The sequence below is a fragment of the Lissotriton helveticus genome, chromosome 5_1 (genome assembly GCF_964261635.1).
Source record: "Lissotriton helveticus chromosome 5_1, aLisHel1.1, whole genome shotgun sequence".
In the NCBI taxonomy this organism is placed as follows: domain Eukaryota; kingdom Metazoa; phylum Chordata; class Amphibia; order Caudata; family Salamandridae; genus Lissotriton; species Lissotriton helveticus.
Window position 1 is genome coordinate 1,004,681,690 of NC_136065.1, and position 26,914 is coordinate 1,004,708,603.

The 26,914-nt window shown below is 46.6% G+C and overlaps 1 protein-coding gene across 1 annotated transcript in view; it reads right to left on the reverse strand.

Moving 5' to 3' along the window:
• The window catches only part of DOCK1 (dedicator of cytokinesis 1), a 1,311,419-nt gene that overhangs the window by 837,769 nt on the left and 446,736 nt on the right, over positions 1-26,914 (reverse strand). The window contains exon 24 of the mRNA XM_078643512.1: positions 500-570. Coding sequence (XP_078499638.1) covers positions 500-570 — 71 coding nt within the window. The remainder of the gene's footprint in view (positions 1-499; positions 571-26,914) is intronic.

The following is a 26,914-nucleotide window of genomic DNA, read 5'->3' on the forward strand; positions in this document are numbered from 1 at the left end:
AGATCTGTGTTCAACACATGTCAAGTTACACAGCAGAAATAAAACATCATTATTTTTATTCAAACCATAATGAAGAAGGTAAAAACATTTCTTAGGGGCAAAATATCCAAATGTCTGATAGGTCTCATTGTTACTACTCCAGGCAATTAAGATCCACTTGATATCACTTAAACTGGCAGTGAATAATGAAGTCCTGTTCCGGAGTAATGCTGTTTAGTTTGATTACCAGCAGTCTTTAAGTGAAACATTGATGTTAGTTACCATATGGTTTTAAGGTATTACCAGCAAAAAAGTAATTCATAAGAATAGTAAAAATGTGCGGTAACCCAATAACTGGAGATTTATACCATTTATAGAGATCCCACAAGTAAGAAATGTCAAACCTAAATGTGCACATTATTCAAGGTAAATAGCAACCATAATAAATGTTCGTCAAAGTTTTGAACCTTGTATGCAGAATTGTGTTAAGAAAAGGAAATTTACAACGTCTGTTACTCACCTAAGCTCTTTAGGATCAAACACCAGCTTCACATCATTTACAATAGTTGGTAAATATTTAAGAGCTGCTCCCTAAAATATAAGAGCACAATGCATATTAAGTCTAAAAGGGTTCTGCATTTCAGGATGTATTGTAAAACATAAAAATGAATCTGACATTTCTGACATTATCAATTAACTATTGATCAATAACATATAGCAAAAAGTACCATCAATGTTATGACAGCCAAAATGTATTTATAAGTTCATGGAATTCGAAAGCCATTTGCTATACCCTGTAATGTTGGGGTGAGGGCACTGTATTCCTTATAATAACAGATTTTTAGCAGGTGGAAGAGGGTTTGATGATGTGAGAAAGAATAACACTAAAGGCTCCAAATGTACCCGCTGTTTGTTTTCACCCCCACTAGGCTGAGGCATTTTAGTCCCACATCATTGTGCCAGCAATTTTAAATTGTGATTCCAGCGGGAACAGCTGCCAGGTTTGACATTTTTAGTCAGTCAGGGATTTATAACTAACAGCACATTGCAAATTGGGATTTGAATTGCTATTTATAGTGGTAAAAGCAAAATACAAGTTCCATAATGTAACTTTCTACTAATTAAAAACTTCGGGTTGGCTGTGCCACATGACATGAAGCTACGTGGGTGCCACGCTCACTTTTCAGTTCAACAGCTGCTTTAAATATTCAATTCCACAACTTCCATTTCCAAAATACCTTTTGTGTTGTGTTTTCTTGTCATTTTCCGCCCCTTTCCTAAAAATATGTTTACTCCTCAACAGCTATAGGGCAAATATTTTGTTCCTATTCATCATAGTTGTTCCTTTAACACAAATAATTTAGTGCCCTTCATGTCCCCCTGTTTTAGGTCTCGCCTGACGAACGCAGCGCATGCGCTGCTTTCCCTTGGCGAGACGATTGTTGTCGGTTTGGTGCCCAAAGGGAGACAAACCATGTGCACGCCGGGACCGACGATGTGCATGCACATGGCGCCTCCTCTCTGGTGTCTCCTCTCTAGTTTTTAGGTCTCGCTGATTACTGAAGTCACCCCCCACCCTCTTGTGTGCCTCAGCCCACGCACGCCAGCCGCGCTTCTGTGTACTGCAGACCCTGCGGGGAGACTCCCGCCCTCAGCTTGGGTTTCAGGGTGTCACCGAGGCAGAAGCGCCTCCTCTGTGAGGAGACGGCCCCTTGGCCTGCTTCGGGAGAGGGCTTGACTCCTTCGGTCTGTGTAATGAAGACCTGCCCAGGATCACGGCGCATCTGCGGCCCATTCTGACCCAGGGTCAGATACTCTGGTCAGAAACTGGGTCACTTTAAAACTCTGACTCCAGCAAACTGATTGATTAAAACATCTTGATCTGTCCCCAGAACTCACCCCTCAGTGCAGGGCCTCTTCCCGGAAGCTGCTCTTAAAATGTGTACTTTACTCTTCCTGGTGCACTCGAGCACTGCAGACCTCACTCAGCCAGACTTCTCTCCAGGGCCACCTCCTGTCTCTGCTGAAGACTAGAGGGCACATGTCCTGCTCCCCCTGCTTTCCCCAGGTTCTGCCCCATCTGTACTGCACCCTCACCCCCCCTGCCCCGATCTCACCACTGCTCCTTTACCCATTATTCTCCTGCGTCCCTCTATAATGGTGCACTTGTGTCCATGTGCACCTGGCTGCACCCCCACCCCGATCTCACCATTGTTCCTTTACCCATGATTATTATATCTCCCTCTAGTGTGGTACACTTGGGCCCATGCCCACCTCTAGCCAGAGCTTCACTGCCTCCCCCGATCTCACCATTGTTCTTTTACCCATGATTCCCCTATGTCACTCTGTAGTGGTACACTTGTGCCCACGCCCACATCTAGCTAGAGCTGCACTGCAAACCCCCGTACCCCCACCCCCTAATACCCCTGGCGTCACCACTGTTCTTGTACTCACCACTGTTCTTCTACCCATGAATCTCGCGTGCATGTCTAAATTTCTGCTCTTGTGTCCACGCCCAGCTCTTGCTAGCCAGGGCTGTGCTGCCCAGCCCCACTTTTCTCATGTGTTCACCTCTCTCTCCTCTTGTGCCTTGACTTTGCCGGGAGTGCACTACCATCCCTTGATCGCCATCCCTTTACAGCCTATCTTTACATCCCTCTTGTCTCCATTTCTTCCGCCTTGTTCTTACGGGCCATGAGTGTCTGTGTGAGCACGAGTTGGTCTTTACTATACAAAATCCACGGCTATTGGCTTTGACTTTGCTCGGTAAACTTTGAATATCTTTCTCCTTCTTAAGCAAATGTTACGAGTTGGCGCTTTGATACGCGGCAGAATTAAACTTGCCTTTCCTCTTCTTTTACTTATCTTTTCGCCTCCAGGATGTTTACACAGGTCTCCACTGCTTCTGTATGTGCAGGGGGTGCAGTGACGCGCGCCATTGCGGGATTAACCACGGCTTGCTTTATGCAGTTCTGCGATACAATGCAGGCCGGTGTTAAATCCGCCCCCCGCACCATCGCACAGTCGCTTATCTTTCAAAGCCTCCAGTTTCATGATAGCACATGGAGCCCCACATGTGTCCACGGCCGGTTTGTGTTACAGGTTCGTGCTAGCACACGGAGCACCGTCGGTCTGAGTTACAGGTTCGTGCTGGCACACGGAGCACCGCTGGTCTGTGTTCCAGGTTTGTGCTAGCACACGGAGCTCCGCTTGTGTGCACGGCCGGACTGTGTTTCAGGTTCTTGCTAGCACACGGAGCCCCGGCCGCTTGTGCGCACGGCCGGTGTGTGTTGATCTGTTCAAGCTCGAGGGCATGTGCACATGTCTGCGTTTTGATTGGAGGTGCCCATCAGTGTCCGTCCCCTCGAGGTGTTCGCCAGTTTACAGCTGTGTGAAGTTTTACCACTGCTGTTAAGTCTGGGTTGAGTGTTGCTGATGCCTCTGTAGGCGTTTGATGTACTGAGGTCCAATAAGAGAGCCTGGGTCTTCAGGTCTTCATGTCCAGGTGAGCTGTCGGAAATATAATAATAGATCCACATAAGTGATATTACCTCCTTGTATTATCCCCGATCTAGGATTCTATGTCAAGAATGAAGTGACTGGGCTTGTTCCGGGGCCCATCGGAGTTCACAGTGGTGTTCATGGGTCCAGGGGACAATGGGGTTCCACGTCCCAGAGAGTCTAGAATTGTGTTTCAGGGCATAACCAAGCCCAGAATAAACTTTGTGGGCCTAAGGGAGTCTACAATGGGGTTTCCGTTGCCAAGGGAGTTCAGGGTGGCTTCCAGGCCCCTTGGGAGTTCAGGGTGGGCTCCCAGGCCCCTTGAGGGGCCAGTGTGGGCCTCCAGTCCCCTGCTCACAGTCCATGTAATGTGCCTGGTGCCAGACTGTGTATCACTTGGATGAGGGCACACGTCTTACTCTGTCGTATAACTGACAACAGGTGATGTTCACATGCTCACCACCAGATCACCCAAAGCCACATCCGTTTCCTCTTGATATCATCACCCATCCAGAGCAAATCACCCATAACTCTGCACTGGGCGTACCATCCCCATCAGCCTAGTTCTGATCCTACACCTTGAGATCCACCCAAAGCTGGACAAGAATCGCTAAGATCCGTCTCAGCTTTCTCCATTCACACTGTACAGTGCAAACGCATCTCTCGTCTCACTCCCACCCACCAGCCTCCGATGCTCGCATCCTCCTCAGCACCTTAAACACATTCCTGGAAAACACTTTAAAGATCCATGGCCAAAGAAAAAACAGCAATGCAAACTCAACAAGAACCTTGGTAATCCAAAGACCTACCGACAACCAGGGATCCATTCGCAGATAGGGAAGGAATGGATTCACACTCCAACTGGAGACACTGATCCTGGACGACCTCGCACCACTGAGTTCCAGCTGTGCAACTCACTCATGGCTGGAGTGGAAACCACAAGCAGCTCTAGGAAGAATCTCCCACCCTTTATTCTGCATGGGGTGTACTGCTCTGATATGCGGTGCCTCTTTAACTGGATGCAGAACTGGTCAGTGCACCCTAACACAGTAAATGCCCAGTCCCCAGCGCAGCTGTGATCTTGCGTCTACCGGGTTGATTGGGGAGGGGAGGGGGCGGCATTGTTGGAGGAATAGTGCATTAGTGAAAGGCAGACCAACTTTTTGACTCAGCAGGTCCACGTTTCACTTGCAGCTGCAACCGGACCTGCGTTTTGAAGGAGGGAGAGGAGGCTGCCCGTAGGCGGCTGCAAAGAGTGCCTGCACCTGCCTGCAGTGGAATGTCTGATGGGGTCCCGGGGACCCCCTTTCCCTCCCCCCAAAGGGCATCCTGGTGGAGGCCCCCCTGACAGTTCCTTTACCTCTGTGCCAGTCTCTATAATGAGGTGTGGGCACGAGACAAAGTTGTTCCTCATTTGCTTGGGGCACCGCCTCCATGCAAATGAGGGCCCACTCTGTTGTGATAACACCGGTGCTACATGTGCAACAGCATGATCTATATTACAGAAGGGGCCACACAGTGCCTGAAGTCAGCCATCAAATAACGGAAGATGCAGAGAGCAGTTGCATGTGCCATTTGAGCCCTCCAGACATTTAACAACAAGCCCCCCCCCCCCCCGCAGACATAACTAAAATGCAGCTCCTCAATTGTGGCCCATCAGGAAAATGTCTGAAATGGCCCTTAATGCTCATGCAGTTGGTTTAATTGAAAAGCAAATACTAAATCAACACCAAGTGCTCCATCCGGGAGAACCAGAATAAAAACAAGTGTTGCGTTGATTCCCCCCATCCCGTTCCCTTAACCATCTGATACTATACTTTACTGACAATTGCAAAGCCGTCAAGCTTCAGTGCAAAAATTCAGGCGATCAACAGCACGTTGTGAGCTCTAGACCTCCCACTACCCTTCCCTCGCAAAACATCACTCGGTCGTCTTGAAGCACATGTCTTATCCGTATCCTTCACTCCTCACCATCGTCAGCCTGTTCCTCACTCAAGGCATCTTCTCGGAAGCCCTTAAGGCAGACCGACACCACATGCTATTGCATTGCCAATAGCTCAAAATTTTGTAAATGGGAGACCTGTTGCATTGCAAATGCTTGTTATACCCTTCTTTCATCTCCTCATCTTTTATGTGTTTAACCATTTTGTGCTGGCTTATTCATTTGCAGTGCAGGCTTGCTTAAGCTTGTGATGCTCCCAGATGGGTAGATCCTCGTTTTCTCTCAGATTTGGAAGACATTTGTTGCAAGGTGATCTGACCACACAGTGGGTGCTATGGAAGGAAAAGACCACTTGTGATGTGCAATAAAACCCTCAGATGGAAGGGGAGATATTGATATTTACTCAGGATGTGCAGGCATCACACCTGCTCTTAACCAACATGCAGTATGGGGAAATATGTTGTGTGATAATATACTGTTTACAGCTTGGAATGTTTTGAAAACCAATGGAAATGATTATTGATGCGTTCTTTATTAAAGTACAGTGAACATTGACACAAATAGCAAAGGTGCTATTAATTAACATGCTCAAATACTCAAACTGTGACCCTCATTATATTAAACGAAGTAGCATATCCCTAGGTAGTTTTGCCAGTTATAGAGCAGCTGAAGCTACATTACGTCAAGGCAGGTGGTACACAACAAAATGTTCTGTTGGTGTTCCATCTTTGTGCGTGGACTTTATTTGCACGGAGTTATGCCCAGTGACATATATGTCCACAACCACTAAATGCCAGGAGGGTACACTTCTTGGCATGACAATGCCTGAAGTGCACACACTGTCTAGAACAAAACGAGCTATTTGGTGACCCTATTCAGAACAGTGTTAATTGGCTACATAGTGGAAGGGGATAGATCCCTAGGAAATATACCCTTTGCAAAGTAATGGGACCTAATAGGGAGCCAATTGAGTTTGGGGACACCGTGCTGTTTCACCAGCTAGACTGCCCACTGAATGTCGGGAAGAATTACAGCAGGCAGATGGCAAAATGCCAAAGGAAAAAATAATTTCTAAATTGGATCGTACTCTGCACACGAATTACTGACTGGCAGGAACATTTAGGGTGATTCCCAAAGATAATTTACACTTTTGATTAAGTTTACTTATTTTCGGATCCACAAACTTTCCTTTTGTGGTAACTTACACTTTTGTAGTAAGGTGCATTTTTATAGTAAGTTCAGCACTACACACAGCCAACCACAGGTACTGCAACACCCTTCCATAGAAAATGATGGAGTTAGGGACTTACTGCAAAAGCGCAGGTTCTGAACACCAAAAAGTAGTAAACATATTCAAAGGTGTACGTTACTACAAAAGTGCAGTTTGTGAATCAGGGCATATATATAGGCAGACAGTAAATGTTCTGTAATGAGGACCCCTGTCTTTTATTTATATATTAACCAAATAAGAGCAGAGTGTCTTTCACAAGCTTTAACATGTGCAACTTGTACTTTCCATTCCATGCACCACATTTAGCCAGCTTCAAACCAAAGGACGACACCCTCAAAAAGGTACAGCCTGCCCAGCCAGGCTAAATGTAACATTTCCGATTTAAAAGGTGACCTTAATGATCAGAAAATATACTTTTCAGACTACTGAAGGCCTAAATGGTCCTGTAGGTATGCAGGGAAGGGAAGAACAAGTGCTTTGTTAGCCAAACAAGAACCTTACATGGGATCCCAAACAGTATTGAGCTCATCAGAGGTATTGCATATCTGCATATGTATAAATCGCTACATATATTGAGGGTAGACAATTGCAGCCTTATTGTCTATTGTACATGATCTACAGAGGGAAGTAAAGTTTAAATACTATTACACTGGCCCTAGATACTGTACAGAGTTATACACATAAAGGGTTCTGTGCAATAATTAATCACCACTGGAGAACTCTAAACATGGCATGGCCACAATGTACGTGGTAGGACCAGTGGACACATGACAATTCTCATCTCGCCCGGATGTAAGAATTCAACAGAAAGCCAATGTCCCTTCACCTCTCTTACAAATTGTAGAAATTCTCAGTCATTTCATCCTACACAGGAGTTCAGCAATGAGGTTAGCAGAATACATTTAGGTCAATTTGTCAGTGATTTATGAATAATTTGTGTCTAATGAACTCTGCCTAGACTCAGTTTCTGGTTCTGACTTCCCTTCCCAAGAGCCTCTAGTTGATGCTCCATCAGGCCAGGTTTTCTTGGACCATTTTACTCTATTTCAGAGGTCAGGACATTTAATTTCCTAGAAACCACTAAATCAGAATCTTCACATAACCCCAGTCTACCCGCAGTTCTGTACGATATCCAGTACGGTGGCTAAACCTCTCACTTTCTTGCAGACTAGTGTTAATAACTGGTCACTGACTAGAGAAGATGTCTGCTAGAGGCGCAGCCCTAGACACACTAAGTTAATTTCTCACAGGTAGGAAACACAGTGTGGACTTGGTGAATTTACCACTGATCCTTTGACCATGCCTTGTTGTGTACCTCTGGGCTCTTCACTTTCGCCCACACTCCTTTATGCCATCCTTTTGGCAAACGCATTAGATCCTACAGCTACAGCACTATGTCTTACAGTGATGACCCACAAACTGTCATATCCATCTCCTCTGAAATTCATGCAATCGCCTCTTAAATTTAAGGATTGTCTTTCAAATATGTGGCCTCAATAATTGCTTAAAAACTGAATGACGAACAAAAAAAAAATTATGCTCTTTGGCTCCAGGAATTTTCTGTAACAAGGCTTTGTGGAAGAGTAAAAAAAATATAGGGGTATGGTTTGATGAATAGCTTTGTTTTTCATACAAAATAAACAAAGTGACATCGTCCTGTTTTTAACTTCTTAGGACTTTGAGGAGGATCTTTCCTTTCATTCCTGTGGGCATGCATAAGTCTGTTAGTGCGTTAGTTTTATCACATATTGATTACTGTAATGCCCTTTTTTGGTATACGGAAAAAACATTTGCTAAAACTTGAGTCACTTGAAAATAGTTTGATTCCATATTTAAAGGCAACTGTGATTTACATTGGTTGCCGGTGTTCAAATTTAAGGTCCTCTGCATTATCCACAAAACCTTGCACAAAGGAGATCCTGTATCTTTCTGAAAAAACTTTTCTTGGCATGTGCCTGCTCGGAACTTAAGATCAGGAACTGCTAAACTTGTAGTAGTCCCCAAATTAAGAAGAGGAAGATGAGGAGGGAGAAGTTTTTCTTATCTGGTCTTCAAGTTGTGGAACTCCGTGCCTTTTTTTTTGAGATCTCAGCCCAACTTATCTTCTTTTAGAAAACTACTGAAAACATGTGTTTTCGCTATCTCCTCTCCATCATCTATTACTCATCTTAGTGGTTGTTCTTTTAGCAGGATCCTTTAGCACCAAGACGCCTTGGCAATTGTGCACTATACAACATGTTTTCACTATCACTAAATAATTTCCACTGATGCAACTGTAAACCACCCCACTAAAATTAAAGTCCTATTAAAACCTATAATAATTCCTAAGAGAAAACAATCTGATATGTGTACCAGAGAGATAGTATCATCACATTGAGTAGATTGTGAAGTAATTCGAGCTGGACGAAGACAAACATTTAACGAAATATTAATAAAGGTTGCATTCTGAATGACCTCTATCCTACCAGTATGACTGGAGAAGGCATGTCTCTCTAGCGTTTTTAACAGTGGATACAAACAGGATATGTACAGAAACTTAGAAACATTGTGCTGGCTCAAGATGAACATGATCTATTCAGCAACAAATGCAATGCATTCCAGAGGAAAACGAACCTGTGGTCCCAGACTGATGAATTGAGCATCCTGGTGACTTCCTTTTACTTGGATGACTGACTTGTGGATGAAAGGTTGAGGGAAAGCATTCCAGTGGATGAACTGCACTACCCCATCTCACACATTGACAGAAATATAATCTATCGCCTTCAATCAGATGGTTTTTTAAAGTATGGGCATGGGGAGGGGTGCAAATAAAAAGAAAAAAGACAAAAGTAGATACCATTGACTTGTGCCACGATATGGGGGTAATTTAGAACAAGCATTGAAAATGCAATAGGTCTCGCAATAGAAGAGTTTAACTTTTTTCGTTTTGCAAATGGATGAGTGGCGTTGCGTGGATGAGTGGCGTTGCGTGGATGAGTGGCGTTGCGTGGATGAGTGGCGTTGCGTGGATGAGTGGCGTGTGAGAGTGGCGTTGCGTGTGTGCCCCCTGTTCCTGCCTGTGTGAGATGCGCCCCCTGTTGTTCCTGTCTGTGAGATGCTCCCTCTGTTGCTCCTGTCTGTGTGAGAAGCATCCTCTGTTCCTGTCTGTGTGAGATGTGGCCCCTGTTCCTGTCTGTGTGAGATGCGCGCTCTGTTGTACCTGTATGTAAGAAGCGCCCACTGTTGGTCCTGTCAAGTGTGGGAATGAGTGAGAGAAAAGAGAGCAAGAGGAAAAAGAATAAAGGTGATAGAGAGTGAATGAAGGGGAGTCAAAGAGAGAGAGAAATAAGGGGAGATAGAGTAAATGAAGGGAAGGGAAGGGAAGGAGGGAAGGAGAGAGAGAGAGAGAGAGAGAGAGAGAGAGAGAGAGGAAGGGAAGGGAAGGGAAGGGAAGGAGAGAGAGAGAGAGAGAGAGAGAGAGAGAGAGAGAGAGAGAGAGAGAGAGAAACAAAAAACACAAGTGATAAAAAAAAGTAAGCCATGCACGAGTGATTAACGAATGCTGATATTTTTAAGCCCACAGCACATGTTACTTTGCCTAATGGGAGAATATAAGAAATTGACAGAGTGCGCAAACCACAGAGTTAATGGCCAATAAAAATTAATCCAAGAGCGAGCCGTGCACGAGTGAATAAGTACTGCTGATATTTTTAAGCACACATCTAATGGTACTTTGCCCAGTGGTAGAATAAAAAACAAATTGACAGAGTGTGCAAACCACAGTGTCAATGGGCAATAAGAAAGCAGGAGCAAAACTCCGAACTGTACTCTATTACCTGTCAGCCTCCTAAACACGATGTTTTGTGCGCAAATGATTCTGGAGGGATGTATGGTAATTAGCATTTCCTGTTCACGGCTGGGGCAAAAATTCCTTTAGATGATCGATTCTTGCTCTACACATTTTCTTCTCATTTAATACCTTAAAAAAAAGAGAGAGAAGTCCACTGTGTCGTAGCCCATCACCCCCGAAAAAATGAACAGCAAACAATAACTACCAGATGGGAGAATTAATATATTCGTCCAGGCCACAAGCAGCAAGGAATCCAGGCGCCTGAGCTGAGTGTGCACCACGTATGTTCCTCGCTTGCATCACCCACCAGAAGGATTTCACAAGTGCTGCAAAACCAGTAGGCATAGAAACAAATGGAGAGGGAGGGGGTGGGCTGCCTACTGATGCGTGTGGCAAGAGATGGAGAGTGAGAGCAATTAGGGGGGAGGAGAAGTGAGGCCAGAGCGAGGCTGATGCCTTTGATGATGGAATGCGAGCTCCCAGAAGCTGTGCCAATGGAATTAACGTCTAGACTAATGGTACATTAGTACAACTGTAACAAGCGCTATTTAAAATGGAATTCTTTTTAATAAGGCAGAGTTATGTACGTAGCACATACATAATGTTTAGCAACTATTCTGTCTGCATCAAGAACGGATGGTGGGGCAGACGTAACGTAGAGTTACTTGTGCATGTGCTTAAACTGGTGGTTTCTTTTATCCTCTCCTGATTTGTCAAAAGTAACCTGAAGCAGCTGACAACTCCCTGCGGCGCTGTCAGAGGAAATGCAGTCGCATCACATACCGGCGAACAGTCTGTGTACTTAGCAGGCAGTGTTGTGGGAGGAGTTGCAGAGGTGGGTGATGGTGCGGCGCTAGGCTAACTGTAGTGGCTAGAAGAACAAGCTGCGAACAAAGCATCCGAAAGCAGCCTAAAGGGGAGAAAGGAGGGGTGAGTGTAAGCCGAGGTCACACGGCGGGCAGGGGAGGGGGCGGAGCGGGGAGAGCGAGAGCGGCATGTGGGTGTGAAGAAGCCGGGCCTTTGAAGTGAAGCTAAGCTTCACTTCAAAGGTGTCGGAGGAATGCGGGCGGCTGTGCACGCGCTTTTAAGCTCAATGCACATGCGCATTGAGCTTAAAAGTCACGGGCACTGCAAGGAATCGCCACGATTCCTTGCTTGTTAGTTAAAGCGTGGTTAGGCCGCAATAGGCTCGCAAGCTCGATGCGCATGCGCATCGACAGGCGAGACCTAAAAATGATTAAGAGGGAAGTGCAAGGACCCCTCCCAATAGCCCACATATGTGGATTATATACAAGTTAAACAAACGTGTTTCTGCATACAAAAACCCATGAGATACAATCACACATTCTCTTTGTGAAGGGCAAGACAAATCACGTGCAGGTTAGGGATTAGCCGAGCATAGGACGGTAGAAGTAGGTTAATGGCCTTTTACCTCACCAGCAAACTAATATGTTTTCACTGCGTGATGAGCCTACCCCCTTGCCCGCCGAAGCATCTGAGAGCCTCTAACTAAGTCTCTTTTTTACCCATGCTCGTCCATTTTGACTGAGCATTAATACTATTGGCCATTTGCCATTAGGTACACAGGGGTTCAGGATAGGGTGCGCCTTTTAGGGGGCCCATACCGTCCGTCTCCCTGTTTTTGGTCCTGAGGAATACCGGGTATTAACCCATATGGTAGAAACATGTTGACCAACCCACAAATACACATATAGCGATACACTGGTCGTAACTTCCCTACCAGTATCTCGCCACTGCTTTTTAACATTGTCCAGTTACTTTAAAATAAAATTTCTGTTTTGAGTTAAACCAGGACAATTTTTAACACCCTTTTTTTGCACCTACAGTCACAACCCGCTCCACTGTATTACAGGTGTCGAAGCACATCCTGGTGACGCTAGGTCACCAGGGTGGACCCCGATGATGAAGCATGTCACCACTAGGTTGGTGAGTGAGGGGTTTTATACAAAAGGATGAATTCTTTCCTTTTTGCCAACAAACCTACCCTGCAGAAAACCTTCAATTTCTCTTTTGGTGGTACTCCTCTTTTTGCTTGATTCGGTTAGGGATTAATACCATGATACAACTAACTAATTCACTTTTGTAAGACGAGAGGAAGACTTCAAGAAAAACTGACTTGTCAGGATGACATAGTGGTCAGTCAAGCTTCCTAAAGTCTCTTTATATCTGAACATTCTTCTTTGAGTTTACACTTGCATCAGCTGTATATGGACGCAAAGTTTAAAGGCATTAAGGAGGCCAATGTAGAATGCGCAACACATGACACGAAGATCATGAGCATTGCATTTGGTGGGTAAGATATGGTTTGTGTGGCTGTATTGAGAGAGAGAACTGCACTGGGTATTCGGTTTTAATTTGTAAGCGTAACTGTACTTTAACTATGTTTTTTAAGTGCATATTCATATATATGATGTTGATGGTAGGTTAAAATAAAGAAAAGAAACAACCAACAGCGCTTAAATTAAAAAAGAAAGAAAACAGTTAGTCTGAGAGAGATTGCTGTAATCTTTCAGTTTGTAAAATCTGGAATACATTGAGACGGCAAAACATGGTAAAACACGGGGAGATAAAGAAAATGGCGACACAACTACACAGAATCCCTATGCTAAATCTTAGCAGCCTAGGAATCACAGAAAGTTACAGAAATGTGGCAGAAGCTAATTTTTCACTCTCTGAAATCAATTGAAACAATCTCTGAAGCTGAAATGCAAATGCACTCAACCTTATTACAGATTGAACTAAATGTATTTATGCCCATTAAAATTGAATAACTGGCGAACGCGGTGATAGAGCTAAGAGGCTGCTGGAGGGTTCACAGGTTAATGACGGGGTGAATGAAAGGTGCTCCATCTGGGTCGGAACGACCACGCGAGGAACTCACACAGTGCACTCAGTGGTTCAAAGTCTGTCACTTTTATTAATGAGCTGTAGCGCGGACGTAAAATATTAATAGTGCATGCGTGGGAGCCGTCTTTAGAAAATGTAACCAAGGCATGCTGATATTAATAAAATAAAAATGTCACATGACAATAGCGCAGACCCTACTGACTTCTAGAACGTGTTGTTAACTGTCAGCTGCGCCTATATAGATAAACATCATGAACACAGTAACAACAACCGTTTGGATGTCACTTACGGTATTTGCTGCCCACTGTCAAACGGTGATACATTTATTTCGCTCATGACGGTGTTGGAAAATTATGCACTGGTTCGAGGGTAGGAACTTGGGGTGGTTCCCCAGTCACCATACAATGAAAGCTATGTTAGATTTCTCCTCTTGGGGTCAAATTGGTAGTTTTACAGATTAAGCGCGTTAACGCAAAGCACATGTGAACCTGCAGTTAGAGTGAACAGGAAAAGGTATCGTTTTTAGGAGCTTCCTGAAAGTGGTACTATAAGAATTCTTTGTACAGTGTATTACTTACTTAAGAGCTTTTCTGTAGTCCAAGCTCCAACAGCAGCCTGTTACTAGAGAGCTGAGATTTAAATTAATAACAATGTGCATCTGGTTGTTTCTCCTTCTTCACTGTGCGAGTGGAGTCAGTAGGGAGAGTAATAACAAATCAGCCTAATGTTTGTATTTTCGGCAATTTTGCTTTACACTTTTTATTTGAAATTCCCAGAATTATGCCATCACGTCACCTCATCTAATTACACTGTATTCACAGCACAATTATAGGGCGGGAATCACATGAACGACCAGTACGTAGATGGCTGTCGTTCGGAATACTTGTGCTTTTGCCACTATTTTTTAGCGCGAAATGCGTCCTTGCTCTCAAAACGGACGAAGTCACGACAGATTGTCATTTCGCATACTTATGTGTAATTTCATTACATTTTCATGTAATTTTCCACACATTTTTCATTACACAAATTTCGCACACTTGTGGTAGCGACTTGCGGCAATGAATTCCAGTTTAAGAAAAGACCCCACAATACTGTGATATGTAAAGAGCCTTGAAAGTAATACCATTCGTCACAAGGACTCGCAGCATGTTTGGGAGAATTGATGTGACATGGTTGTGAGGCCCAGCTAAATAATCATACCATTGGCAGCAATCTGCAACACAGAGCTAGCATTTAATCAGCGAGGCTGTGCTAAAAACTACGTAGTCAATCCTTTAGATAAATAGTAAGTAAATAACACTGTTGCCTTGATCTTAGTTGGAAAGCTCATCTAAGAGGAAAGGCATTGGCAAAAACAAGTAGTATGACATTAGCTGCTAACCTTTTGGCTCTGTAATGCTGGTTTTGATTTGAAATCTTTTTTCTAAAACTTTAATGTCTGGGGACCTGCTAAGACATTATCAATATTAAAGAAATAAAAAAGACAGGTTGCCTAAAAGGAAAAGTATGTTTTTGGTCTCAACTGTACACACTGCGATAGTACTCACTGGTACTGATGAGAACTACCTGGTGTATAGAGATGCTTCTTGTAAAAGGATAGAAAGCTTTCACTCACATTGAAGTTGGTTAATGGCTCACTCTTTGCTCCATGCTAAAGTTGGTAAAAGAGAAATCTGAATGACACAACAAAGAGCAATGGATGAAGAGGAAAGCAGGTTAAAAGTCCCTGTTAAAAAAGAGGGGGAGAGAGATAAAGCAGACCTAAAAAGCATTCAAAAAGCCTTCAGTAAAAAGGAAGCCATAGTCATTGTACTCAACTGTCATGTACTAAAATCAGCATGAACATTGTGCCCAAATTCATCTAACGTTGCCAAAAATGTGGGCAAGTCAACCGCGTGGGAGGGTACCAATCAGATATTAGTGACGGAGTTCCCTTTGGCCTTGATAGCGAAGAGATGGTTTTTAAAGTTGTGTAGGCTTTTAATTTCAGCAATAGATTGGCTTCATCAGTGTGTATGTAGAAAAAGACATCAAGTGAGTGGATTACTTTGCAAAAAAAAAAGGGAGTAAGCACATATAGAAAAATATTTGAATAACAGCTTGCTCTCAATCCATGAAATATGAGTTGTAAAAGATTCCATTGTGCTAGAGCCTTTGTATGAGCAATGGATAGTCAGCAATGTCCATCTGAATCAATGCATCAACGAGCACCTCTTCTCCGATACAACTGGAGTCCAAATCTTGCTTTGAGCAATCAAGGAGTGTTCTGATTAATGCATTTTTTTTAAAAAGGCATACTTAGATCACATCGACAATGCTAATACATTTGAGGAAGGTCTGTGGTCAAGGAACACCAATCCCTTTCAACACTTTAGCCATATACAGCTGGCATGTGAACAGACTTAGGGCCTAATTTAGAAGTCGGCAGAGGAGACACTCCATCACAATCAAGACAGATATCCCATTCGCTGTATTACAATCACATTCTATCCTATGGGGATCGTAATATGGCGGACCGGATATCAGTCATGTTTGTAATGTTGTATGCCCTCTACCGACTTCTAAATCAGGCCCTTAATTATACCACCAAAGCTCACTTTGGAGGTTCCACAACAATGCTTGTTTCAAAGATGGAAGGATACGGGGCGCGTGGCTAGCAGCCATCGATGGCGGCTGCTGCTTGAGGAGGCTCTGGAGCAGGGAAGGCTTCCCGTGACCATCCGACATAGTTATCCGGCACCTAACAGTGCAAAACGGGGCGGTGGAGAACCGGAGTCCGTGCGGCACCCGGCGGAGTGAATCTGAGGCTGATTCGGCGCGTCTGCGGCCCCGGAGCCGCCACTGAAGCCCGCGACCGGTGAGGCCTGTCATCTCCCAGTGAGCACCGGAGCCACAGTAGTCCCTGGGGCCGACCGGAAGTTGCCTCCCGGCGGACACACCAAGCCGGAAGTGCCGGCCGGCCACGGCATCGAACCACTTCATCCTTCTTCTCCCCGGACACCTGGGGGCGCGAGCGGAGCTCCGCGACCCCCGGCAGCGGGGGCGGGGGGCCGTGGCCACCACCTGCAGCCTCCACGGACGCCGAACACCACGTAGGAGTAACAGCCATCTTGGGCGCCGGACACACGTCGAGTCCCATCAGTGGCGGCCCCCTCCCCCTGCTGGGCGGTGGTCGGTCCCGAGCCCCGGTTATCTGGAGGGGGCTTCGCGGCCCCTTGACTTCGCCCTGGGAGAGGTGGGCACCGAGGGTGTGATTTTCCTTCCCCCCCCTGCTTGCCTGGCGGAAGAGGGCGAGCGAACCCTGACTTGTACGCACCTGGAGGGGGGCCACGCATTGGGGACAGCGGGGCCGCACCTACGAGCCTGGCCCGACCCACATCTTATTGACCAGGAGCACCGGGTATCTTACGGATTGGCCGGGAGGGGGAAGCCACTACATCTGATGCCCTGCGAAGACACGGCGCCCCGCATCCCCTGCTGTGACGGCTGAGGTCCGGACCTACCGTTGAGTGCACGTACAGAGTACCCATTGTCCCTCACGACGGACCCTACATTTCAGAGGGTGTCCGCCATGTCACAGAGAGGGCCCAGACAAACTGCCGCCCAGGTCAGGCTGGACAAATTTGCGTATGACAAGCACTCCCCGCCCCAAGACCAGCGCAAAACGGGGGGGAAAACGATGGAGCCGGAGGGCACCAAGAAGGCCACTATTGAGGACGTCCTGGCGGCATTGGCGCAAGTACAGGCAACGGTGGGTGCTACAGCTACTGAGAGGTCACGCTAATCCGGGCGGACCTCCACAAGATGTCGGAAAAGGTCAAGCAGATGGAGGTAGTCACTAAATCCCTGGTTGATGATGTATCGGAACTACAGACGGCGATGGAACGTCTGCAGACGGATAACAGACAGCTTCGTGACAAGTTGGATGACCAGGAAGGGCGCTCCAGACGCAACAACGTCCGAATTTTGGGAGTGCCGGAATCGGAGAACACGGGTGCCATGGATCTCTACGTGGAGGAGTTGGTTAGGACCAAGCTCCAACCTAAGGGACTATCGAACTTCTTCTCGGTGGAACGGGCCCACAGGGTGCCGGGGGGGAGGCCTAAGACTGGGGGCCACCTCGGCCAATACTAGCAAGATTGTTCAATTTTCGAGACCGCGACACCATCCTGCAGGCCGCGCGAGTGGCGCCGGCCATCCAGATCCAGAACTCGAGGATAGCGTTCTTCCCGGATTACACGGCGGAGGTCGCCAGGAGGAGGAAAACATTCCTAGAGGTCAAGAAAACATTGCGGGAAAAAGAACTACAATACTCGATGCAGTTTCCGGCCCGGTTGCGGGTGGTGGCAGACAAGAAAGTGTGGTTCTTTGACACCCCGGACGCTGTCCGGGACTGGTTGGAGGGATGGCACACGGTGGACCGACAGCGCAAATCATCCAGGCACCGGACCGACCGCGGAGGACGCAACGGGACTGGCTCGCAGTCATCCGACCGGAGTGGGGCAGAGGGCTCGCACTCGCATGGACTTGCAGGGAATGGCGAAGAGGAATGACTCCCACTCGTACGATGGCCTCACTAACTACTGCTGATCGTCGTCACGTCGCCTGGTAGCTGTTTTTGGACTCTGGCGACAATACCCCAGAAGCATGCAGGGATGCCGCCTGCTCAGGGAGACACTCTCCCCCCTTACACGCAAGTACTCTGGTTGTGGGTTGGGTAAAGCGCTCTGCTCAGTTGGGGAGGCGGGCAGTTGAAAGTCCGTTAGGCAGGGATGCAGGGAGGGGGCAGTTGGGAGGGGGGGGTTCTGTTAATGTTAGGAACATACATGCATGGTCAAGGAAAGTAACTAGGTTTCCATATGTGTTTAAACGAAACGAGAGTTATGGACAGGGAGATGCAACTCCCAGCAGCGCCTTTGAGGGTGGGTCAGCCCTTGTCCCTCGTGGGGTCCTCCTGATTCCTGGTGGGCGGAGGCGCGCCCGGTACCCGGGTGACATTTCTCCTGCACTACACTACCGACCCCTGAATACCCAATGGCGGATACGTACAGTCCTGTGAGGGGAGGGGGGGATGCTGAAACGCAATGCCCGGCCTTGCGTGTCATGTCCTGGAACGTGAGAGGGCTGGGGGACAAGGTTAAACGAGGTTTGGTCCTTACCGCGATCAGGAGACAGAAACCCATGATAATACTTCTGCAGGAGACACATTTAACAGGGGGGGCGGTCAAAGCCCTAGATAGACGAGGATACAAGATGGTAGTCCACTCGGACTTTACGTCCGGATCCAGAGGCACCGGCATCCTGATGCAGAAGAACACACGGTCTATCCCATGCTCACGAAAACTGACGATCAAGGGTGCTTCGCGGCCCTACAGGGTCAGTGGGAGGGAAAACTCATCACCCTGGTTTCAGTATACATTCCCCCAGCGTTGCACTCAGTACACCTCCCCAAACTGGGTGAGTTTATTCTGGCCCTCCCGGAGGGTGAGATTGTCCTTGGAGGGGATTTCAACGCAGTCCTTGACACACAACTCGATAGGTTCCCCACACAGGTCCCCGCGGGGGGGGGGTTCCCCGCCTTCAACGATTCTTAACTGCCATGGGCCTGGTTGATGTCTGGAGACACCTCTACCCCAACACTAACCGGTACACCTTCCACTCCTCAGTACACGGGAGTCTGTCGAGAATCGACCTTTTCTTGACCCTGGGGGACGGTCTCCGACTCGCGGAGGACATGACAATTCTTCCTCGAGGGATCTCGGATCACTCCCCTCTTACACTCACACTCTCCTCACAGACGAGATCACGTAAGCGACTGTTCCCCATACAGGCCGCTTATCTCAAGGTTCCCCAGGTCCGCAAGGTGCTCAAAAAGGTGACATCGCAGTATTTCACTGAAAATATACACTCGGTGCACTCCTCCGAGGTACTGTGGGAGGCTTATAAGACAGTCCTGAGGGGGGAAGCCATGAACACCATCACAGGGTACAGGCGGGAGCGCTCCCGAGAATTAGACAGTATAGACCTGACCTTGCAGGACCTAGCAGAGAAGCACGAACAATCCCCCACACCCTCCAACTTACACGCACTGACACTACACCAACAGATCTATAACGACCATCTCCGTATGTATGTTAAGGGTCAGTTGCAAGACACCCAGAATAGGGTCTACGAGTTGGGTGATAAGGCTGGGAAACTGCTGGCATGGCTCGATAAGCGGGAAGGGAATTCTAGGGGGGTTCCGCGTCTGAGGGACACAGATGGCACACTGCACACCAATCCAGAGCGAATTGTGGACCTCCTAGCAGACTACTTTGAACAGGTGTACACCCCTGATCGGGTGGTCACCTCGGAAATGGCCAGAGACGCGCTAGCGCCGATCGCAGTCCAAACACTGTCCCCGGAAGCATCAGAAGAACTGGAGGCGAATATCTCCGCTGAGGAAATACACTTAGCTATTCAGGCCCTGAACCCGGGAAAGGCAGTGGGGCCCAACGGGATACCGGTAGAGTGGTATCAGGCGATGCCGGAGGCCCTTAGTTTACATCTGCTGGGCATGTTCAGGGAGTGTCAGGAGAAGGGTACGCTCCCGCCTGATCAACGGATAGCAACTATAGTGACCATCCCCAAACCGGGCAAGCCACCTGAGGAATGTTCCTCTTATCGTCCTATCTCACTGCTCAACGTGGAAGTGAAGGTGCTGGCCAAACTCCTGGCGACGCGACTCCTGCCCCACCTCTCTTCTCTGATACACCCGGACCAATCCGGGTTTATGCCACACAGGAACACGGCGTTGAATCTGCGACGCCTACATGGCGTGCTGGCTAGGGCTGACTCGATAACGTCCCAGGCGGTGATTTTGGCGCTCGACGCCAGGATGGCCTTTGACCTGGTGGAATGGGAGTACCTGTTTGAGACGCTGTCGCGCCTAGGGTTTGGGCCCCGCTTCATTGCATGGGTCAGATTGCTTTATACAGACCCGGAGGCTAGAGTGATGGCTAATGGCCATGTCTCTCGGAAATTTACCCTGGGGAGGGGTACAAGACAAGGTTGTCCCCTCTCCCCCTTGTTGTTTGCGATCTCGCTGGAGCCCCTTGCCACGCTCATCAGAACCTCGCCCCTTCTTAAGGGCATCTGCTGGAGGGAGGGGTGGGAGGACCGGCTGTCCCTCTACGCGGACGACATGCTGGTCTACTTATCTAATCCCACTGACGGAATTCCGGCCTTGTTACAACTCTGTGATGCTCATGGCAGGATCTCGGGTTATACACTGAACTGGAATAAATCGGAACTGTTTGTTCTGAGGGGACAGCCTCCGACCCTTGACCCGAGCTGCCCTCTACGGGTGACAGGTACATCGTTCAAATACCTAGGCATCCATGTCACCAGGGACCCTACAGAATTTGTGGAAAAAAATTTGAAACCCCACGTGGATAGACTCAGACGAGATGTTAAGTTCTGGTCGGATCTTCCACTGACACTCTTGGGGCGGGCCGCACTTTACAAAATGATGGCTCTGCCCAGGTTTTTATATGTCCTCGAGAACACACCTTACCCGATAGCCCCCAAATTCTTCCAGACGGTGGCGGCACTGGTTTCCAACCTCCTGTGGGGGACCCACCCTGCCCGTATCGCCCAATCCAAACTACACAGAGGTTGGTTTGATGGAGGTATCGCCCTACCCAACTTAAAATTATACTATTGGGCGGCGCACCTTAAACCCATCAACCACTGGCTACATGCTGCGCAAGGAGAGCCGGCGTTCCGGATAGACAGGGGACAACTGGGCTTGGATAGCATGCTGGCTCCGTTATACGACCACCGCAAACTCCGCTCCTTAGTGGGTCCCACTAAATTAACGGTTGCAGTTTGGCACGCAGCGACAGCTGCGCTAGGATGGAAGGGGGTGATCACCAAGCTAACCCCGCTGTGGGACTCCCGAGTCCTCGGTCACTTGAGAAAAAGTAAGGGTTTTCACATTGGGACACGATAGGGATTTCCTCGGTGGGTGATCTTTGGGAGACGGGCGGGGTGCTGCCCTTCAGTAGACTGAGGGAATTGTATGACCTCAGTGAGAGGGAGCTTTACAGATACATCCAGATTAGACACGCACTACTGGCAGTACTGCCTACTGACACCGTCCTGCCGGAATCCACCCCACTGGAGGACCGTCTCCTTACAGAATTCATGGTAGAGCGTGCGACGTCCCTTGTCTACCGCAAACTCCTTAATAATTCACCAGACCCGACACTAAAATTGAAGGCGAAGTGGGAGGGTGACATTGGTGAGATGGACGAGCATGAATGGAATGAGGCACTGGCATCGCCTAAGGAGGTCGGAATCTCATCGAGATTACGACTGGTACAATTGAAGATAGTACATAGGGTGTATCACACTAGAACAATGCTACATCATATTCACAGGACAGACCACCCTTTCTGCCTTCGTGGGTGCGGGGAGGAGGGCTCATTCTTCCACACCATTTGGGATTGCCCTCGAATTCAAGAATATTGGAGACAGATACTACGGACAATCTCGCAAACATTAGACTTGACACTACTGCCCGACCCGAGGAGGTGCCTCCTCAATATATGGGAACCTACAGACCTCACACGACACAGTCGACTCTGGGTCACGGTGGGATTGGCGGTGGCGAAGAGGGATGTCGCGCAACGCTGGGGGGTCCCAGAACCTCCGTCCAAGTCACAATGGTGTCTGAACATGGACAAGACAATGGTGATAGAAAGGGCAGTCTACTCTAGCCACGCATGCCCGGGGAAATGGAATAAAATCTGGTCCAGGTGGAATACGTATAGGGGGGAGATCTGTGACCCTTTGCCAGAGGAGGACCCTGAAGACTCGGATGAGGAGGGGGAGGAGGGTTAGGTAGCTAAGCGGTATGTGAGATTGAGAGGCACGGATTTGATGGGGAGACAGCTGCACTAACACCCCACAGAGAACTAAGGCCAGGAGGACATGGACTTCTGAATTGCTGGCCCGCAGGATAGGCAGAAGGCTTACCTACTGCAGGATAGATTGATACCTTAGAGGGATCTGTAATTGGAAACCACAGGGAGATACTTCCACATGCTCAATATTGTACTAAACCTGACCACGCTCTTGTTCCTACAGGTTAGTTTGTTTGTTTCTTTGTTTGATTTATAAAACTGGGAAATCAACGCCCGTCACTTTCTGATTTACTGCTAGGAATGCCAAGACCTGTGAATGTAACGGCTGTCACAATACTGATTTGGTTGGCTGTTTCTCTGTAACAATGTATAACATGACTCTATTACTTTGACTGAATGTTAACGGCCGGCCCAACGGGTTGTAGGCAGTCTGCAGTGTATTTGTAAGATGCAATAAAAGTTTTTGATCCCAAAAAAAAAAAAAAAAAAAAAGAAGATGGAGGGATACTTAACTGTCTGACCAAGACATTCTCAATTTCTCTCAGTGAGTGCCAGGTATGTTAATGCTATAGGCAGACAGGGATCCCTCGAGAGCCTTACACTTTTAATCACTGCCAAGAATAATCCACGCTCAGAAAGAAAGAAAGAAAGTAAAATGCACTATTACTGGTACAGTCTTCACCACAGCAAACTTGTCTCCACCCAGGAACGTTGCTGGGTGGATAGAAACAGAAGACTGGCACTGGTCAGATGAGAAAGTGGAAATCTTCATCATGCTTACTCCTAATATTCCTGATCCTTGTCCTTACCTCTAGGGGTGCTCCAACCCTCATGACAGGCTCATCTATTAAGCAGTGCTAAAACAAGAAGACATTCTAGCCACTCCCTCTCCATACTGCTATATCAATGTGTGGAAGGAACCTGTTGCAAGGTAAGGACGAAGAAGAGGGACGATGAAACAATTTTTTTGTAGGTCTTACTATCTTTCGCTAAAAAGGAGTTTGAGAGTTGCAAAGCTCCTATAAGCTGCCTTTTTTGAGTGATTTGCTGATGGATTACATTGAGTATCAGTAAAATTTCCTTTAAGGATAAAGCAATATATTTTCACAAGCAGTTGTGTTCGATTTGCACATCAAAGACTAATATGCCTTTAACAGCATAAAACATTTTGTCTTAGACACAATGGGGTTATATTAATACCAATAATAAAGAAATGCATATTTAAAAGGCAACTCTGCCTATATCCTTCCTTTGCAGTAAACAGGATTTGAGTGTGTGAAAAGCACGATAGCCAATGTTTTCCTTTATTTATACTTACCCTCCACATCAGTTTCTAAGCCAGGATACAGCTTTATTTTAATAAAGTTGCCAACCCAGTGAGATATGCAAGCTATGTTTCGAAATCGAAGATATTTGAGAGCTATGGGCAGCAGAAATGTAGATGCAACTATCTAGCTGGCTTTTTGAACATGCCTCAGGGAAGTACATCACTATCACAGCAATATGAATAAGAGAAGTTACATTTCTGAAACCTTTCAGTAGCAGCTAACATTATGACACGATCTCATACTTAAACATTCATTCCAAATGCACCACTGAGCAATGCACTTGGAAACCAAAGCCCTTTAGATACATACTGTGCAGAAAGGCATCTTTCTAGTAAAATCTCATAATTCGATTTTAATGTCTTAATGATATATTTAAGCACTCAGAAAGGCATGCAAAAGATAATGTAGAAAGAACATTAACTCTCGTACACACCATTTTGAACCCCCGGGCAAACCTATCTATGATTGCCGTCTGCAGGGGATTGAAGGGGTGTTTGTAGGGTTTCACATGACCCGTGGACAGGTCCCATTTCAGGGAGGACACAAAGTATTCAGCGGCAGCTCCTCCACTAAGGTGGTGGAGCGTCGCCCCACTGCTCTGTGACCAGTTCAAAAAGGAAAAATAAAATGATAACGCAGAGTTTTATTTTCCGCTCTGGCTCAGCTGGTTTACATTATTGATGCGGGTGGGACTAGGCAGGGGGAGGTGTGATGGGCACTCTCTTAAGTTTGAATGATGATTTGGACGGCCAAACAGTCATGCTCACAGTCATGCTCACTTAGCATGTTCTCCACCCAGCTGTATTGCACAGTCTGGGTGGAGAACTTGCACAGACTCCCAGTCCCTGTCTGAGCACCGAACCCCAGTGCTCAGACCAATCACGATGTTGCTATCATACTGGTGACAGCAGCATTGTAATTGGCAAGAGAAGGCTGGGAGCCCGTGTGCTTCCTGCTTCTGGATCAACCGAAGAGCACATAGAAGCGGCGGCCGACCTGCAGGAAAGTGATTTTCTTTCAACCCCGCAACCCCAGTTAGGTAGCAGCTGCCACTGAATGCAATATCAAGTTCTGCACAGTGTGGTGTACTGAGGCAGTCCAATTTGTAAGTTTGTATGGGAATGGTCTCGCAACCTTTATTAATTCTTAAAATGTAGAGAATTCGAAAAATAATTAAAATTACTATATTAGGGGTCTGAGGTATTTTATATCCTAAATCAGATTTATACCTCCAGGTTAGTTTTCAGTGTATTTTTTTTAATGCCTGTGTGTTGCATAGAGAACCCCACCCACCAGCCTTTTCAAACCTACTTGATGCCTCTCCCTACAGTGAGGAGACACGAGCCAAAACAGAGCAAGACCAATAACCAGACTGACACATCTTAAGGGGGCTTCAACAGAAAGTGCATTTGCTAAAGTTATATTGGCCCACGTCAAGAGGACCATGCTGAGGGAGGTCCCTGTCTAACGAATCTAAAGATAGGCCTGTCTTTATGGAAAACCAGAAAGCATTCTTGTGCTGTTTCAGTACCAGAGACGTTTTAAGGCCTGGGCAAAGTGGGCTCTCGCCCTGGGCCCCAGCTCTGTTATGCTGAGTCTTGCCATGATTGCCTTGAAAAATTATTAAAGAGATTATTTGAAATACCGTTTTCCTTTATTTTTAATGTGGGTGATGTGTGAGAGTCAATGACAGACATTTTGCAGAGAATATGTTGTGTTTATGTTTACTGCAACATCCATAAAAAAGTTTCTTTTAGATTAAACCAGGACCTCACATACAAGAAATGGAAGGGTGTCAAAGACATTATTTGCAGTAATATTAGTGAGCTGCTACTGTGTTTCAATATTTAAAACAAATGTCACTATCGCTTAATATTAGATTTAAGCACATTTAGAATGTGGACGCATGTGCACTGTCAGCGACCTGGCCAAAGGGGGCATGAAAGAGCTGAAATTGAACCACAAATTCAAAGTGGTTCTGAACAGGGGGCCCCAAAAAAGTTTGGCCCAGGGGCCCCAAAATCCTTAAGATGTTAATGTTCAGCATAGTACAAGAGTTGAATTACATGAGGAAAAGAGGGAGGCAGCAGTAAAAGCTACGTCTGTATGAGAGATTTCACTCATATAAGATGTCTTAGTTGTCCATTTCTGAGAAAAATATTAACACATTTGTAAAGTGAGATGTACAAAAACCATTGCACCAATTGAACACTCTGTTGGTGAGAGTAAATGACGCATTGCAGCTTCAGCAGAATTCAAAAGAGCTAAATAGCTTGGAATTAATAATGCAAAAAGAGCACACGGTCTCGCCCTGAAATTCTCAATGCTATCTCACACAGGGATCCTTTAGTGGAAAATATTGGTCAACATATTGATTTACTGGGGACCTCAGAATTTGGGGGATATCAGATATGTATAGGGTTCATATAGATCTGGAATATCTCTAAGGGGCTCAACTGCATTCGACCCTGGAGACTGTTTATAGCAGAAATGCAATTTTCCATGTTTTACATTTCGTGACAGATTTCAACCCCCTCAATCACAATAATACATATGTATTGTTCAAAAACATTTCTAGATACACAATACCCCAAGAATATATTGCTGGGTAACTGAGCTCTCTAACCTGGTTTGGCTACCCTGGGGACCATGCCTCAAATGTCCCAAAAGTTGTATTATTCTTCAGCCTCCATTGGGCAGTAGCAGCAGGACATATGCTTTTCGGTGAGCCTAAGCAGTGCAAGATTCCCAACGAGTATTAACTGGTTTTGGCTTACGCTTGCACATATTGAATGCAACCCCTAATATTATAGTCAATAGTTTGTAGGCGGTTGCCACATTTCTTTTACTTGGGAAGTCTATAATACAAGCATTTCCTGATTTGGTGGATTAAAGACCTCCCTCGTCTTGATTAGCTGGCATGAAGATTGGGAAGGTTATGGGCATTTGTGAATTTTCATAAATGTTCCCTATTGAATATATTCCTCTCCGGCCTACTCCGCTTTGTATGGTACAGATGAACCTATATATATATGTACCTTCGAGTTTCTGGGGTGTGGGTACAGAAGCTAGAAACAGGTGGTTTGGGCCTGTATCCCCAAACAATGTACCAAATAATCCTCATGAAACTATGTGAGCATTGCTCTTGCCACTAAACCATAGGCAAAATTTGCCAACTAAAGAATCATTCAGTGGGTGATGGGTTATGTTGCTTTCTGCCGGCAGGCCACCAGACTGTGTTGCCAACGCTCCTCACGACTTGAATACCCATATATAACAAGCATTTGCAATGCAATAGGTCTAGCATTTACACAAGTTTTAGCTATT